The sequence below is a fragment of the Pseudopodoces humilis genome, chromosome 18 (genome assembly GCF_049639895.1).
Source record: "Pseudopodoces humilis isolate 2021_Gansu_Grassland_sample_001 chromosome 18, ASM4963989v1, whole genome shotgun sequence".
Lineage (NCBI taxonomy): Eukaryota > Metazoa > Chordata > Aves > Passeriformes > Paridae > Pseudopodoces > Pseudopodoces humilis.
The window spans coordinates 2,886,857-2,902,985 of record NC_142217.1 but is presented as its reverse complement, the minus strand read 5'-3'; the positions used below and the strand labels follow the sequence as shown (position 1 = coordinate 2,902,985).

At 48.0% G+C, this 16,129-nt stretch overlaps 1 protein-coding gene across 4 annotated transcripts; it reads right to left on the bottom strand.

The window, feature by feature from the left end:
* Positions 1-36: 36 nt before the first annotated feature.
* Positions 37-12,848, bottom strand: CCNF (cyclin F). 4 transcript variants are annotated; one of them, XM_088063959.1, is made up of 17 exons: positions 12,675-12,848; positions 10,672-10,826; positions 10,147-10,253; positions 9,358-9,425; positions 8,701-8,894; positions 8,301-8,354; positions 7,652-7,756; positions 7,020-7,097; positions 6,500-6,651; positions 5,588-5,752; positions 4,591-4,714; positions 4,082-4,262; positions 3,067-3,154; positions 2,573-2,672; positions 2,182-2,312; positions 1,831-2,000; positions 37-1,291 (listed from the first exon to the last, which is right to left on the bottom strand). In XM_088063959.1, coding segments are annotated over exons 1-17 (2,271 nt in total). In that variant the 5' UTR covers positions 12,676-12,848; the 3' UTR covers positions 37-893. The 4 variants fall into 4 exon arrangements, with proteins under 4 accessions (XP_087920085.1, XP_005522841.1, XP_087920086.1 ...); XM_005522784.3 differs by lacking the exon at positions 12,675-12,848 and adding an exon at positions 12,186-12,282; XM_088063960.1 differs by lacking the exon at positions 12,675-12,848 and adding an exon at positions 12,186-12,254 and having other exon boundaries at positions 10,672-10,782.
* Positions 12,849-16,129: the final 3,281 nt, after the last annotated feature.

Below are 16,129 nucleotides of genomic sequence, written 5' to 3'. Positions count from 1 at the left end.
GTGCCACTGCAACTTAACCATCAGAACTCAGCTCAAAGCTAAACCCCAATCTCATCCCAGCAGTTCTCCAAGCCTCAGACCAGGGAATGAAGGGAAGGAAGACCGGGACCCATCTCTACTAACAAAACAATTTTATAAAAAAAAGTCAATAAACACTCACTACACTGTGTGTATCTGAACTGTTGCCAATGCCACAGTAACTTTTAAATAGTCCTGGAGTCCAGTTCCAGTGTTAACTTCAGGGACATCTTTTTGAAGTCTTGTACCTTGGTATTCCAATTCCTATGTGTAAAGGCACAGAAGGATTTTTCAGGTGAGGAAAACATGGCAACAAGAAGAGGCAAATGGAGTTTAAGCCATGTGAGAGGTAGGTGAGAGAGCAGCTCAGACCTGCAGTGAGCCTTCATTTACCTCTGGGGTTTTTCAATAAAAACTTTGTATCAGTGCAGCAAATGCCATAGACAAAAGGGGAGCTGAGGGAGACCTGGACACAGTAAAAAGGCAGCACAACCTCAAAATAGGTCTTTCAAGTGGAAGAATTCAAGCATAGTGTTACATTTAGAAACTTGAGAACCAATGTCAATTCGTTTCATTCATAGTGCCAGGCCTCAGAGGAAGCAAGGGACAGGACAGTTCTTTACTATCACTAAGAGGGATGATAAAACTGGGCTATTAATTTCATAGAGAGAGTAGAACCTTAGAAGAGGATAAGACAATAGGGGATATATAAAAGGCAGCTGTGAAGGGAGGAAATAGCCCAGATGTACAAGATAGACAAGGTTGAAGAGGGAAGGTATTTTGGAGGTATTTACAATTATTCACTACCATCCCTGTATGACTGCAACAGAAATAAGGTTTCCAGGAATCCTGGAAAAGTTAAAAGCATGAAGAAATCAGAGGCTTAAGAAGCCCAAGTTCAGCCTTTCTTCAGTGTGTTCTGCCATGTTTTTTCTCTTGACTTGCCTCCTGTGCAGGTAATGGGGCTGGCATGGCTCCCTGTTCATGGAATCGCGGTGGGGCAGTGCTGAGGTAGGTTTGGGAGGAGCTCCAGGGCTGCCTTCAACAGAAGATGTAGGACTGGCAGTGTTGACTGAAGAGTAGCCCGAGCTCCCCTCTGGGTTGGGATTCCTTGGGGTGAGATATGCCCCTGGCAGCTCTCCCTCCCTGTGGGGTGCTCCAGAGCCATCCCACTCCCCAGGCAGGCTGTCCTCATCACTGGAGTCCTGGCCACAGTGCTCTGCAGGGTCCAGGTACAGCACTGTCACATCCAGGATCCCACTGGGGCTGGTCACTGCAGGATGGGAGAAGAGAAACCTTAGTTTGTCCCAATCCAGAACCAAGCAGGCACTCAGCACAGAGTCAGGCAGAAAAAGGCCAAGCAAGAGCCAACCTTCTATCTGCTCACACCTGGAAGGCAGGGCACTAAATTCACCCTCTATTCACACAGCATTTTTCTTCCCTCTGGCTATTTGAACAGGTACTAAGAGCTGTTAGAAAATGAGCAACCAGGCCCAGGGTCAGCAAAACCCAACACCTAATTAGTGTTTCTAAGACAGTGGCTCGTTCATCACATTTGGTGCACTGCAAAACAGCCTGACTTTGAAATGCTGAGCAAATGAAAAACCCCTCCTCATGTTCTGAAGCAGTGCAAAGAAAAGATACCTCTGAGAAAGTTTAACAATTATAACCACAGGGGGGAAGGGGAGGAGTTTTTCCAACTGGTCTTCAACTGAAAGTTCAGGCATCTTGTGCCTGAGAAACAGTTTTGAGTAAAAATGAAAAGACAGGTTTTATCCTCTTGGCTGCTTTTTATAAGAATAAACTGCTCACCATCTCCCTCTCGCTCGCCTTCACTTTCCTGATCACCTTCATAACCAGAGCAGGAATCTAAACTCCAGTCAAGGAAGTTGTCCAGCAGACTTTCTTCCTGGGAGGACAGCTCTGCTGTGGGTGTAGTCACAAAGCTGCCTCTGTCATCCTGAATGCTGTCTTCTCTTCTCCTGTAGCAAAACACCCCAGAAATCACATGTTAAAAGCCAAGTCTTCTAGTTCTTTCAACAGGTATGTCAAGATGGTGACAGGAAAATTGATTGTATTTAGGAATGAAACCTAATGGTACCAGAAAGGAGGAAAGGCTCTGGCTGATCTTCAGAGCTGCTGACAGCCACAAGTTATACTCACCTTTTAGCTCTCTTTCCAGAGGGAGAGCTGAGGAAAGTCTGAATTTCCACTACGTTCCTGTGCAAGGGACTAGGCTCTGGGTCCTCCTGTTTCACACCCAACACTGAGCAGAGCTGGCTGTAACTCATAACCTAAAGTATTGAATAAATAAATAGATTTAAAAAAATCAAAGCACTTTTAAGAATTAGACCATGAGATTCTTGTAAGAACTAAATAGCCAGAAGGACACTATATTTTCTAGGAGAAAAATCTTCCCACAAGCACTCAAACATGAGTTAAGAGTCCCCATAACTCTATTTTTAAACTCCCACTTTATTCACACAGCCTGCCATGGGGCAGCAGCTCTGCTCTGGGTGTCAGCCAGCAGCAGATGCAGCCACAGCTCACCCACCTGTTCTTTGCCTATTTCTTCATAGCGTTCATCTTCAAATCGCTGTTTCACTGCCATTAGGGACACCTGCCTATAATCCTTTGGAACATCATCATGGAAGCTGGAAAAAAAGATTAAAACTCCTGTCTTAGAATGGATTCTATGAAACAATATTAAGAAAACCTGCCAAGTTAGGTAATTTCCCTCTGTCCCTCAGTGCTGTGCTAAGGGAGTTGGTGTTTCAGCAGCTTCATCAGGACACCTGGTGGCTTCTGAGTATGTGAGCATCTAATTCCTTTTCTGTCCCTGTTTTCTGTGACCCAGGGCCAGACCAGCTGGCAGAAATAGAACAGCTGTCCCTGAACTGGACCTTAGTGCCTTGTGGCAGGGGACTAAGGCAGTTAATCAAAGGCCCCTCCTTCACTGGGAAGAGCTGACTGTACAGGTGCAGCACATTTGCAAGAGCTGCAATCCAAGTACTCATGTGCCCCCCAAAGGAGTCCAAAAATCATTACCACTTTTGGTGGAGGCTCAGCACGCAGGGCAAGAGGTCTTCTTGAGAGAAACCAGTGCACTCAGACAGCTGGCTGGTCCAGGGGTGTGCTGGAGAAGACAGTACATATTCATGTATTGAACTACATATTCATGAAGTCTGGTAGTTCTGTAGTAAGTCAACTTTTTTTTTTTAATATGATAAGGATCATGATATTTGCAAGCTTCTATCTGTCCATAGTTTGTTCAAGTTCACAACTGGCTCCAAGGATAGGTTTATCTGCCAAACTGATGTTATACCTAATGATAGAAATCTTCAGTCTCATTTAAATGCAAAGCTTGCATAGTTTGATGCTGATGCTCTAGTTCATCACTACTGTTAAGAGGTAAAATAGAATCAGAGAATCATGGAATGGCTTGGGATGGAAGGGACTTCAAAGCCCATCTCATTCCACCTCCTGCCATGGCAGGGACACCTTCCACTATCCCAGATTATTCCAAGACCCGTCCAGCCTGGCCTTGGGCACTTCCGGGGATCCAGGGACAGCCACAGCTTCTCTGGGCACCCTGTGCCAGGGCCTGCCCACCCTCACAGGAAGAAATTCCTTCCCAATATCCCATCTATCCCTCCCCTCTGTCAGTGGGAAGCCATTCCCCTTGTCCTGCCCCTCTAGACCCTTCTAAATAGACTCTGCTCATGTCTCCTGTCAGCTCCATTCAGGTACTGGAAGGCCACAATTTGGTCACCCTGAAGCTTTTCCTCTCCAGGCTGAACAATCCCAATTCTCCCAGACTTTCCTCATAGCAGAGCTGTTCCAGCCCTGTTATCATCTGGGTTGCTCAATACAGCCAAATAGGCTGAACTCAGCTCTTCATTCTGAATTCTTCTGTCCCCTTCTTCACCCTTCTCTCCACCTCCCCCAGACAAGTGATTTGGACATCTTGCCTAAAGACAAGCTAACACCCCAAAACCTCCCTAGAAAGAGAAGGCAGACTGGCATTCTGTGCTGCAGCTCCACTTGAGGTAAGATTGGTTACCTTGCCCATGCAGCATCTTGGCCAGCAGCAGTGCAGCAGCAGCCAGCCGGGCTGGGGAATACACACTGAGGCTCGTGTTCAGGAGGGACAGCTCACAGATGAAGCTGTAAAGATGAAGAGTTCTTCTCTCCAGTGAGACGATGCTTGACAGAACTTCTTTGTAGTCTAAAATGGTGGGTATCTAGTGCAGAAAGGAGAAGAGAGTTTGGAAATACAAGACCAGCACAAAGTGTCTAGAACAGCTATTTCCAGGTGCTGGGTTTTGTTTGGGGCTTTTTTGTTTAACTACTACATTGACATTGAAGAATTCTCCAGTGAGAGAATAAATGGCCTCTTAAAACTGAAGTTTTAATCTCTACAGAAGGCAGAGGGTTCTGAATCTGCACGCTCTGAGACATGCACAGGCTCCACAGTTGATTGAGAACACTGACATAAACCCACAACTCATTAGATAAGAAGTGAACAGCAGCCCAAGGTGGGGAAATATTCCATCCACTTTCCAAACTCACCCTTATCCTTCCTTCTAAGGCAGAAATGATCTCGCCCATCATTCTGACCAACTCTTCATATTTGTAGGAGTTGTCTGTCAGCCACACAGCTTCTCGTATCGTCAGCATCTCTTTGCTGATGAAACTACAATGTTAAATAATAAGTTAGCCCCAGCAGAAAGTGGATTTATGCACTTATGGCAGGTAACTGCACCCACAATGACCAGAGTTAAACAACTTCACAAGATACTTTCCCAGGCAGACCAACAAAGAAAGAATTGCAGCTCTTTATTTCACCTGTGAGATGGAAGCACCTACTAGAATATTCCTCATTTGAAATGTTTTCCCTAATACAGAAGAAATTCCTGCTTGTGAGAGTGGTGAGGCCCTGGCACAGGGGGCCCAGAGAAGCTGTGGCTGCCCCTGGATCCCTGGAAGTGTCCAAGGCCAGGTTGGACAGGGCTTGGAATAATCTGGGATAGTGGAAGGTGTCCCTGCCTGTAGCAGGGGGTAGAATGTCATGATCTTTAAGGTCTCTTCTAACCCAATCCAGTCTGTGATTCTCTGATCCTAATTCTTCATCTGTGAAGCCTCTCCTAGGTTAAGATGCAAGATATTAAGGAAATTAACACAGAAGGATAATCTTGCACCACACCATGCAGTTCACCTGAGTGTAAACAGGCTCAGCTATGGAACACTGCTGTGGTTATACCTTTCCAGCTTTCTCATGCCAGTATGGTGTCAGACTCCAGTTGCTGATGGAATGCATTTAGAGCAATCCACAACTATGACCATGTATTTCAATAAGAAAAAAACCTGTAAGGAACTACCTTTTTTCCTCATTTACAGAGTCTGTGTTTGTAAGTAAACAAAGTTAAACAACAGTCAAAGTAGAGGGAAGTCAAAGAGCCTTTCCAGTATTACAAGCAAGGGATGGGGTTGGGAGAGAAGTCTGAGCTGCAGGAAAGAATTTGGATGATCACAATGACCACCTCTGCTCACCAGCCAGAACCCTCACCGTGTGCAAATGACCATGCAGGCTATTCCCAAAAGCTGGAGCTGAGCACGAGGTACGGGTCTCAGCTTCAAGTAACGGTCCACACATCCCACTGTCATGTGAAGGCACAGGCTAGAAAAGTCCTTCATGGTAGCCACTTCCACCAGCCAATCCACCAGGATATACCTAGAACAGGAAGAGAGACTTCAGGAAGAGCTTGGGAAGTGGTGTCCCACACCATGACATCCAGCTGGAGAATGAGCCAGGCCAAGCAGAGCAGTGACAAGTGCTCCTGATATGCCTCCCAAGAGAAGAGCCAACTACCTCAAGTGCAGTTATGGCTGTGGTAGATCCTCTTGCAGCCCTCCTGGAAAACCTGCCTGCTCCATCCACTCCCTGCACACCAACACACACAGTGTGAGAAACAGGAATTGGGAGATGTGTGTGTGGTTACAGGGCCATGATCCCATTGCCATTACAGAGCCACGGTGGGACACCCATGTGGCTGGAATGCTGCCATGGATGGTAATGTACTTGATTAGAAAAGCAACACCAGCAAGGGGAAGTGGTAGAGCTACCCTACATGTGACAAAGCAACTGGAATATATCAAGGTCTGCCTAGGGAAGGATAAGGAACTTATCCATAAGGATTAAAGGGCAGGCTAACACAGGTGACATGGCTGTGGGTGTTTATTCAGGAAAAGGGAGTCAAAAGAGACTTTGGACAAGGCCTGAAGTGACAGGACAAGGGAGAATGGCTTCACACTGACAGATGGCAGGGCTAGATGGGATATTGGGAAGAAATTCTTCCCTGTGGGGGCCATGAAGCCCTGGAACAGGTTGCCCAGAGAAACTGTAGAGACTGTAGAGATGTAGAGGGAAATAGGGAATGATTTCTGCTGTGGGGCCTCACTCCTGGATCCAAGTTCCTACCTCATTATTTCATTCATTCCTTTCTGCACAGTGAAGATGCTTTGCTTGCTGATAGGAAGGGAAGCTTGAAAGATTTGAGAAACCATTTCCCTGGAAGATTTTGCTTCTAATCCTAGTTGGTTTCCATTCCCACAAGCTTTGGCTAAAGCTATCTGTAGCAGAGAGAACACAAAAGAAATTATGCTTATTTTACCAAATGCCAACAAAGGCAGCACAGGATGGTCTTATATTTTTCCTGCTAAAAACAGTGAACATGGCAAACCACTTGAACCAGTAGTTCTTAGTTTGGTTTAAATGTTGAGCACACAGATTATTTGGGGCCAGTTTCTTAAGTCCTTCAAAAGATGCATATTTACTCCATTCTGCCACAGGTGTGCAATAATTTCCCAAACAAGAGAATCTGCAGAGTAGATACAGATGTGCACATAAATACATTACTCAGCAATGCTGGTCCTGCTTCTAACAACGGCAGCACAGAAAGGACCAAATGAAGACTTTTTCTGGGAAAACTCAGTCTTACCTGTGCTTCCCAGCAGCCCTTGGCTGCATAATCTCGTAGCTTCCTGAGACTTTGGAGGTATCTGCCAGGATCTGACATCTACAGAGAGGAACACAAGCAGATGTTAAAACCCATGGCCTTTACACAACAAACAGAAGAATTGTAGCACCAATATCCAGAGGAAGAACACTGCCTGGAGGTATATCTATTATTTCAGCAATAAGTCTGTTTCTCATCATGACACCACTGATTTTAAGAACTTTTTTTCGGTTCTTGCCCAAGGTCTCACAGGAAATGAGAGCAGTCACTCAGGATCCCAAGGGGACACCTTTGGCAGATTTATTAAAGACAAAGCAGAAGCCTCCTCCTCCTGTTCCCCAGAGCCCTGGGATACTGGCCAGCAGTGCCCAGGCCTTCAGCAGTTAGAGTAAAGCAACTTCTGTGGCACCTTGGCTACAACTGCTTGTAGCCTCACTTCAAACAGCCAGGCAGACACCAGAGCTCATTTCAGAGAGTTCTTAGCGCCCTCCTTGTTTATGAAGAAGGTAAGCTCTGAGGAACAGCAATTGCTTTCTGACGACTTTCCTTGCTATTCCTTGCATTCTGGATAATAGATCCAGAAGTTAGTTTGGAGACAAAAAATGACTACTTACAGCAGCTTTTCTGTTGTTTTCCCAAAGGAGGTAGGAGCTGATTAAACAACCCTGTTTTGATGATTCTTCAAGCATTTCAAGGGATTCTTTCTTTTTTCCTTCATCCTAAAAACAGAAGGCATATATTGGTATTCTTTCTGTGTAGACAAGTAGATGCCTCAACGCTTCAGAAGCTACAGAACACTGTGCTAAAGGCACAGAGCAGAATCCATCCCTCAGGAATGTCCTTCAGCCTCTGAGGAATGCTCCCACATCAACTCAGTGCTGCTGTTCGCAGATGCAGGCTCTGAGAGCAGTTAGTGCTTTTCCTCAGCCAGACAAATGCTTTCTGGCTTGCTTGCCACTGAATGCTTTTTATTTTATTGTTTTGCTAGACATTACAAGTGGAAGGGTTCCTTTGAGACCTGAACATACTGCAAGCCCATGATTAAGCCAAAATTAATTTCACTGTTTGTACAATTCAGTAAAGTAAGTTAATAATGTTCCTTTAAACAACCAGTAAATTAAACTCATGAGAACAGAAACTCCTGGGCCATTTGAGGAGTGAAAGAGCATCTGGCTGATTTATGTTTTTAATCAAGGTAAATAGCATTAGCATCACCAGGAAAAAACCCAAATTCAAACCCATCACATCAGAAATACTGCTCACCTCAAAGAAATTCAAAACCTTAGCCAAGCTGTGGAGAATAGATCCTTTCTGAGCCTGAAGAAAGCATCAAAATAAAGCATTGTTAAACCACAGCAATCATTGCTAGTAATTTCAGACTACAGTTCTGGTTTATCTCTCAATTATTCATCTGCCTTGCTTTTCTCTATGTTTTGTTATCCCTGAGATAGCACTGAACCTCTCCAAAGAGAGAGTACAGGCCTCCAGCACTCCTGATCTATCATGTGCAGTTTGGCAATAAATTCAACGAAATGACTGAGCCACAGTCAATGAATCAACAAGAGCACCAGGAGGCTCCTTGGGGAAACAAAAGTACTTTTTCCAAAATAAAGAGACGCAGTTACTGACGTAGGGTAGAGCCAAGGGCAGAAAGAAACCTGACCTTGTCAAGCTGACATTCTGCCTTGAGGCTCTCATAGACCACAGCTTTACAGCAGCTTCCAGAGAAGGACCAGGGAGGACGGATGAACAGCCAGATAAAGGGGACTGCACACACATTGAGGTGCTCTGCCAAGCTGAAGTAGTGAGATGCCTTTATTCCATTCACTTCTGCACGCCCGTGGCCCGTGATGGACACTGAACCAGAGAGAAAGCCAGGAATCAAGTAGAGTTTGTTCACAATTCAGTCAGGCAAGACAGACAAGAGGAAACAATCAGGAAAAGGTTGAAGTGTCTCTGTGATTTAGAGCCTTATAAATCATGGATATCATTGCTAAAGAAGAAAAACCTTACTACAGTCAGACTTTAGGAACTCATAAGCTAAGTTGGGTTCATTCTGCAAATACCAACAGGACCCTGTGCAAGGAGACTCCTCCTGTCACTCGTCAGGCCCTTTTGATACATTTATCCCACTACCAAAGTAGCTGAGTTTGATCACAAGTTTGCAGAGGATAACTCCTAACCCTGAATTCCCAGGCTCTAATCTCCCCAGTCACTGAACACCTAGCAACTTCGTGTCCAGTGCCTAAGCAGAGCAATGTAAAACTTCTTTGTGCTATGCCATGTTCCCCAAAGCCCCAGGACAAGCTCCCACACTTACGGCCTTCATTGTACAGGTATGCCAAGCTCAGCTTCACAGCAGCTTCAAAGTTGCCACTTTCAGCAGCCCTGAAGGTCAAACAGAGAAGGCACTTAAGGCTGAAATCCTTCCTAGCACCAGAATCCACAGTTTGGTCCTTGTGCCCTCAAGGACATGCATCAAAACATCAAACCCTTGTGTTCCCCTCCCTCCCAAGCTGATGGGCACATAGTGGTCTGCCTCAGAAAGAAGATACAGTCAGAAGTAAAACCATTATCATGGCATTTAAACCTGTTAAATAATCTCTGACACCAATGGATCACCTTCTAATCAGATGGATAAAAAGATGTCCCCCATCTTTTTAAAGCAGATTTATTATCACCCTTTTGCAACTTTGTTACTGAAATTCACCTGTTTTACTATACACTGGTTTGCACAAGAAGTGACCAAGCCAACTCAGACTTAGAAACAGGATTATTCTCTGGAGCCCCCAACCTCACTTGTTCATTCACATGGGAGCACCAGAAAGAGGTTTTAGGGAATGTCTCAGTCAGGAATACTAATGCCTGTGAATAGAACTAACTTAGGTGTATGCAATAGGCCCTGTTCTGGTTAGAGACAGCAGTGACCAGTGATTTCAGCTTAGACCTGAAATCAACCATTTTTACATTCCCAAAGAAAATATTTCCCCTCTTTGTACAACTCAGATCCCCCAGTTACACTGAGGACTGATTAGAACAGTTAATCTTCCTTCAAACAGGAAAAGGCCTTCCTTCAAAAGGCCAGACAAATTTGATGTTTAAAACTTACCTTTCAAACATTCTCAGATGGTTTGGAGATGGCCACAGGTCTTGGAAACTTGCATGTGCCCAAACACTGGAATGATTATCCACAAGGTATTTAAGATGTGAGTGCACCTGCACAGAGGGAACATAAAATGTTGATTACCAAAATAAAAGGACCAACAGAAAAACAGGTCTTCACAACCTTATTTTAGAGAAGTAACTAATTAATCACAAGCTATGTTTAACTTGTTGCCTGCCTGATAACCAGTAAGGCAAGAGATTCCAAACCAAACCAATTTGTTCAGCCACAGTAATCTAGCAGGACAATTGCCACAGAAAAGGTACAAAAAGCAGTCAAATGCTCCTGCTACTCTTAACTTGAACAGTGAGAAATGAAACTGTCCCTGGGATAGCAAAAATCTCAACCCTGCAGGCACTCCTTAGATTTCTTCAGGCTCTGTGACACAAGAAGCCTGTTCTGTGTGCAGTCCAGGCTCCTGAAGGCAGAGCTGAGCACTGTGCCTGGCAGAGGGGAAGCTGTGGCACTTACAGCTCTGACTGAGAGGATGTCTGCAGCAGGGAGGCCCTTCAGGATGTGAAACAGAACATCCTCGGGGAGGTTCAAGAACGTCAGGACTCGAGGCCGTTTTATTATCCTTCGCTTTGAAGGGAAAGAAAAACATCTGGAACATCTACAGTGAACCACTGGAAAAGAAAAACACAGGACAACTCAGTGACAGAACTGCACAAAGAGAAAAGGTATTACATAGTATTATACATGTACACAGATGTTCACTTGAGCACCTCTTCACTGCAAATACGTCTACCAGGGAAATATAGCTCATACCTCATAATGCCACAAGACTACGCCACAGAGCAGAAAGAACTTGTTCAAATTGGTTAATGAAGCCAAAAGACTCAGAAGGGGTGGCTCAAGCTCAAAGTGCTCTTCACCAAGAGCCCCTCTGAGCCCTGACTCCTGTGACAATGTTTAGTAGTGACAAACAGTTCAGCTGTCCCTGTTCAGTAGTAACAAATAGTTTAACTGTCACTACTGTCACTTCATTTACTTGCCTAATGCCCCAACTTTTCTTTCTCAACTGACAGAGCAGAACACAACCAGAGATATTAGGAAGACCACCAAACATACTCAAACCTACCTTTCCAAGCAGTTGCTGCCAGGGGTGCTAATGGAAGATCCATTGCCTATGTCTTCTGGAGCATTATTTCAATGCAATATTTATATATAAATACATATACACACATATATGTGTATACAAAATGTATTATCCTCAGCAGTACTACGGCCATGAAAATGAAACGGACACCCATACTGGGATACCAGTTCAGCCTATATGAGCATCCAAATAGGGGCCTGGGGGGGTACATGAGCAACTCGGTGAAAACTCCATTTCTGCAGCCAGGAAGTGGCACAGGTTCATTTCCAATGCATTGCTTCACGAAACCAGAGTGGTTTAGGCTGGAAGAGAACTCTAGTGGTCACCCAGTCCAACTGTCCCGCTAAGTGGCGCAGGACCACATGCAGGTGGGTTTGAACAACTCCAAGGATGTGGATCCCACAATTGCTCTGGGCAATCAAATACCATCGTTCAGATATTCTTAGAGTAAAAACCACCTTCTCTTACTTTTGGACGAGGTTTCCTGCACATTCCTGTGCATCCTGCAAGCTTACAGACGCCGCAGATGTTATCCCACGCGCAATACGCATCTTGACCCCTTGGCTTTGAGGCCAGGAGTGCTCAGGCACAGTCGCCAGCTCCAGCCACGGACCCCAGGGTCACAGAAGGGCAGAGCCAGCCCCGGGCCGGGCCGCACCGCCCCCGCCCCGTTTGAATTTGGGCGCGCAGCCGTCGGCCCGGCCCCCCACCCACTGCCGATCCCGGCGGTCCCTCAGCCCGGGCTCGGTGTATCCCGTTAACCCCCGCCCTCAGACCTCCTCAGGAGGCGCCCAGCAGGCAGAACCCGCTCTGGAGCCGCCCCTCAGCGCAGGAGGACCCGGGATCCAGCAGCACCCGCGCAGCCCGCGGGCAGATCCGCACTCACCGCCCGCCTTCATCGCGGCGAGTCCGCGGGGACTGAGCGGACGGACACAGCGCCCTGCCCGGCTCCAAGAGAGCGGCAGGGGCGGAGGAGGGGCCGGAGCGCGGGGCCCGGGCGGGGACTGCGGGGCTGACACGCCCCGCTCGCAGCGCGGGCGCGCCCAGTGGGCGCCGGGAGCGGCGGGAGCCCCGCCCACCGGACCCGCCCGCCGCGCTGCCGCCCCGCCCACCGCCCGCGCGCACTTGTTTTAAACACAGCAGGCTCTGTCATTGGCCAGGAGGCCGACGGGGGCGGGGCCGTGCCCGCCCCGCGCGCTGTGATTGGCCGGCGAGGATGCGAATTCGAATTGGGGCAGTTGGCGGTTCGCAGCGCTGGCGCAGCGGCGAGTGCGCGGGCGGCGCGGCGCCCCCTGCCGTGCGGGGCGGTACAGTGAACTGCGGGTGCAGCGCTTCCCCTCACGGTGCGGCCGCCATGTTCCCCTGGTCTGCTTACTCCGGGCCGGCGGCGGGTGCGGAACACAGCGGCGGCCCCGGCTCCCGCGGGGGCCAGGAGTCTCGGCCCCAGCCTTCCCTGTCGGTGCTGTGTCGCTGACAGTCACCTATGCTCAGCTGAGGCTGCCTGGCCAAGGGAGCTGTGGAGGGGAGTGGTGGGGTCTTATTATTGCGTGATGATTTCCACCTTGAACATCCAGCAGCTGAGGGTGTCCTTGCTGGAGCTAAAGCATCAGGGAGGTCGTTGCATGTCCCAGCCTGGACAGCAGCTCTGCAGAGAAGTCTGTGGGGTCACAACTGTCCTTGACCCGCCCTATGTGCCGGGGCCAAGGTGGGGGACCTGGGGGTGGGAAGGGCATTGCCAGCTGGTCAGGGAGGGGTTCCTTCCCGTCTGTTCAGCCCTGGTGAGGCACATCTGGAATGCTGTGCCCAGTTCTGGGCTCCTCACGACAGGAGGGACATGAAGCTCCTGGAATGGGTATTTCATAGAATGAAAAAGACCTCAAGGACCATCTGGTTCCACTCCTTGCTGTGGGCAGGGACACATTCCACTATCCCAGGTCCAACCCCTGTCTGATCTGGCCTTGAACACTTGAACAAGAGATTGTGCGGCCACAGCTTCTCTGGGCAACCTGTGCAGGGCTCTCCTCTCTGACAGCCAAGGATTTCTTCCAACCCTTTCAGTGTGAAGCCAACCCCTCTTGTCCTCTCTCTCCAGGCCTGTGTCCCAAGTCCCTCTCTAGTTCTCTTGAAGGCCCTTTAAACACTGGAAGGGGTTGTAAGGTTTCCCCAGAGCCTTCTCCAGGTGAACGCTCTCAGCTCTTCCAGCCTGACTCCGGAGCAGGAGGGCTCCAGCTCTTGCAGCATCTCCATTGCTTCCTCTGGACCTTCTGGAGCAGGTCCACAGGGAATGTGATGAAGAGACTAGTGCATCTCCCTGATTAATAAAGGCTGAGGGAGCTCAGGCTGTTCAGCCTCAAGAGGACACGCAGCTGAGAGCAGCCCTCGTCCATATCTATCAGTGTCTGCAGGGAGAGGTCAGAGCATTAAGATCAGGATCAGGATCTGCTCCATGGGGCCCAGCACAAGAGGCAATGGGCAAAAAGTAAAATATAGGATATTCCATCTGAACATGAAGAAGAACTTTCCTGTGCACGTGACTGAGCACTGAAGACGCTGCCCAGAGAGGGATTGGACTCTCCCTCAGTGGAGTTATTCAAAACCCACCTGGACACTCCTGTGTCATGTGACTCTGCTTGAGCAGGGAGGTGGGACTGTTTGATCCACTGTGGTCTTTTCCAGAAAGAACCATTCTGTGATCCCTGCAAGGGGATGGAGCCAGGGGCTGCCTGGACAGAGGCTGTTTCTGATGTCCTGAGCTGCAACCTTGCCCCATCCCTCCCCAGCACACCCTTGTTCCTGCCCCTTCCTTGCCTTGTGTGGGGGAAAGGGGAATTAAGCAGACAACCAGGGGTCAAAGTTCAAACCTGACTACAGGATTCAGAGGAAAGCACTGATCCTCACAAGGCAAAGGGCAGAGTGGGATAAGGAGGTGTATTGAAAAGGCTGGCAGGCAAACAAAGCCATGTAGGGAAAAGCAGATATCGAGTTTGCTCAGCTGAAGATTTTTGTGAGTCTTAAGTCTCACAAGACTTGAAAACATGAGAAGAAGAGCTCTTGTTTTATAGGACATGAAATGACTGCATCCCAATTAGTGGCGGCTGGAAACCTTCCCAGTGTTGTTACCTTGAATAAACATCATCAATCCCAGCAGAACTGAGGTTTCTTCCTGGTAGCGTGTAGGAGATTTGTTTGAGGATTTTACAAGCACTTTTCATTGTTAGAACACGAACTTCTGGATGGTTCTCTTCACCCACATCCTTCTACCCCACAAGGGGTTGGAATAGCTTTGAAATCATGCTAGAGATCTCATTTTATGGTTGGGGAGACTGAGCTGGGGTAGCCTTATGACATCTCTGAGCCACACCACAGTGCTGGCCATGCTGGGCCTGGCACCTCATGCATTGTCCCCCAGTCCTGTGAGGTGACCCCAGAGGGAGGAGCAGCTGTGGACAGTCTTTGTCTTGTGCAGCCCCGCTTCCGCCTCCATCCATGAAACTGTGTCATGTTCCTGGGAGCACAGCAGCTGCCAACATGGAAAAGTGGCACCAGGAGCACAGGGAGTATTTAGCTTCTTTTAATTGAGAAGCAATTTGAGTTAAAAAGTTAATCATGCTGTCAGCTTCTGATCTTCATTTCTTCTCCCCCTCACAGCTGTTTCTGTCAACTAAAAATAAATTGAACCAGCAAACAAAACATGAATAATCAGCTGCCTATGGAGAGCTCAGATCCCAGCAAGAGATGCTCCTTGGATGATCTGCAGTGCAGAGCCCCTCAGGTGGATTCCATTCTTCCCAAACATGGCGGCAGCAGAGGAAGGCAGGGCATGGAGAGGGTTATGTTTGAGGCACAGGTATAACCAAAACCTGGGTGGGCACTGGGAGGTGAGATTCTCAGCAGCACCTTGGCCTGGTTTGTTCTCTCCAGAATAGGATGGCAGGACATCCAGGTGGTTTTATCACTGACAGACAAACCAGAGTGACTGGTGTGAAGTGGCACTTGTGTTACCTGAACACAGCCATCCGACTTTGCTGAGCCTGTGGTTTGTAACCCCCGACCAGAGGTGGCAGGCAGGGCAGGAGTGGGACCTGCTCCTTCACCAGCAGGCAGCTGGATGCTGGGTGGGATACACCATACTAGACAGCTGCACCAACTGGGAAGCCATTACACAGTGAAGAGTCAGTCACTACAGAAGAGAAGGTGGATTTGTGCACACTTTAATCTGTATTGCCAAGTCTTGAGCTGGATTTCAGATCCGTTTAGAGAGGGACTTTTCACAACAGGGAATGGCCTTAAACCATTCTTAAGCCTTGTTGTGTCACTGTCCTATCACACTGTTCCCTGGGAGGGTGCTGAGGCCCTGGCACAGGTTGCCCACACCATCTGTGGCTGCCCCATCCCTGGCAGTATCCAAGGCCGGGTTGGATAGGACTTGGAGCCACCTGGGATAGTGGAAAGTGTCCCTGCCCATGGAATGGGATGAGCTTTAAAGTCCCTTCAACCCAAACCATTCTGGGATTCTGTGATTTTCCTTTTATGCCTTTTCCTCCACTGAAGAGCCTGCAGAGGGTTGTGTTTCTCCTCAGTCCAAATGGCTCCTCGTTTCCTTCTCTTCTGATGGCTCTGGAAATAAAGGTAAATACAATAAAGGCATTTTGTTTCCCTTGATTGCTGTGATTTAAGCAAGACTCAAAATAGGTGTAACACTTGTGGTTCTGCCAAACCTGGGATTCTCTGGAGGCAAGAGTTGTTACCAGCTCCAGTTTCACTCAAGGTGTTGATCTCTCTTCTGAAGAGACCCAAGGGCCTGAGACCATGGCATCTAAGCAAGACATC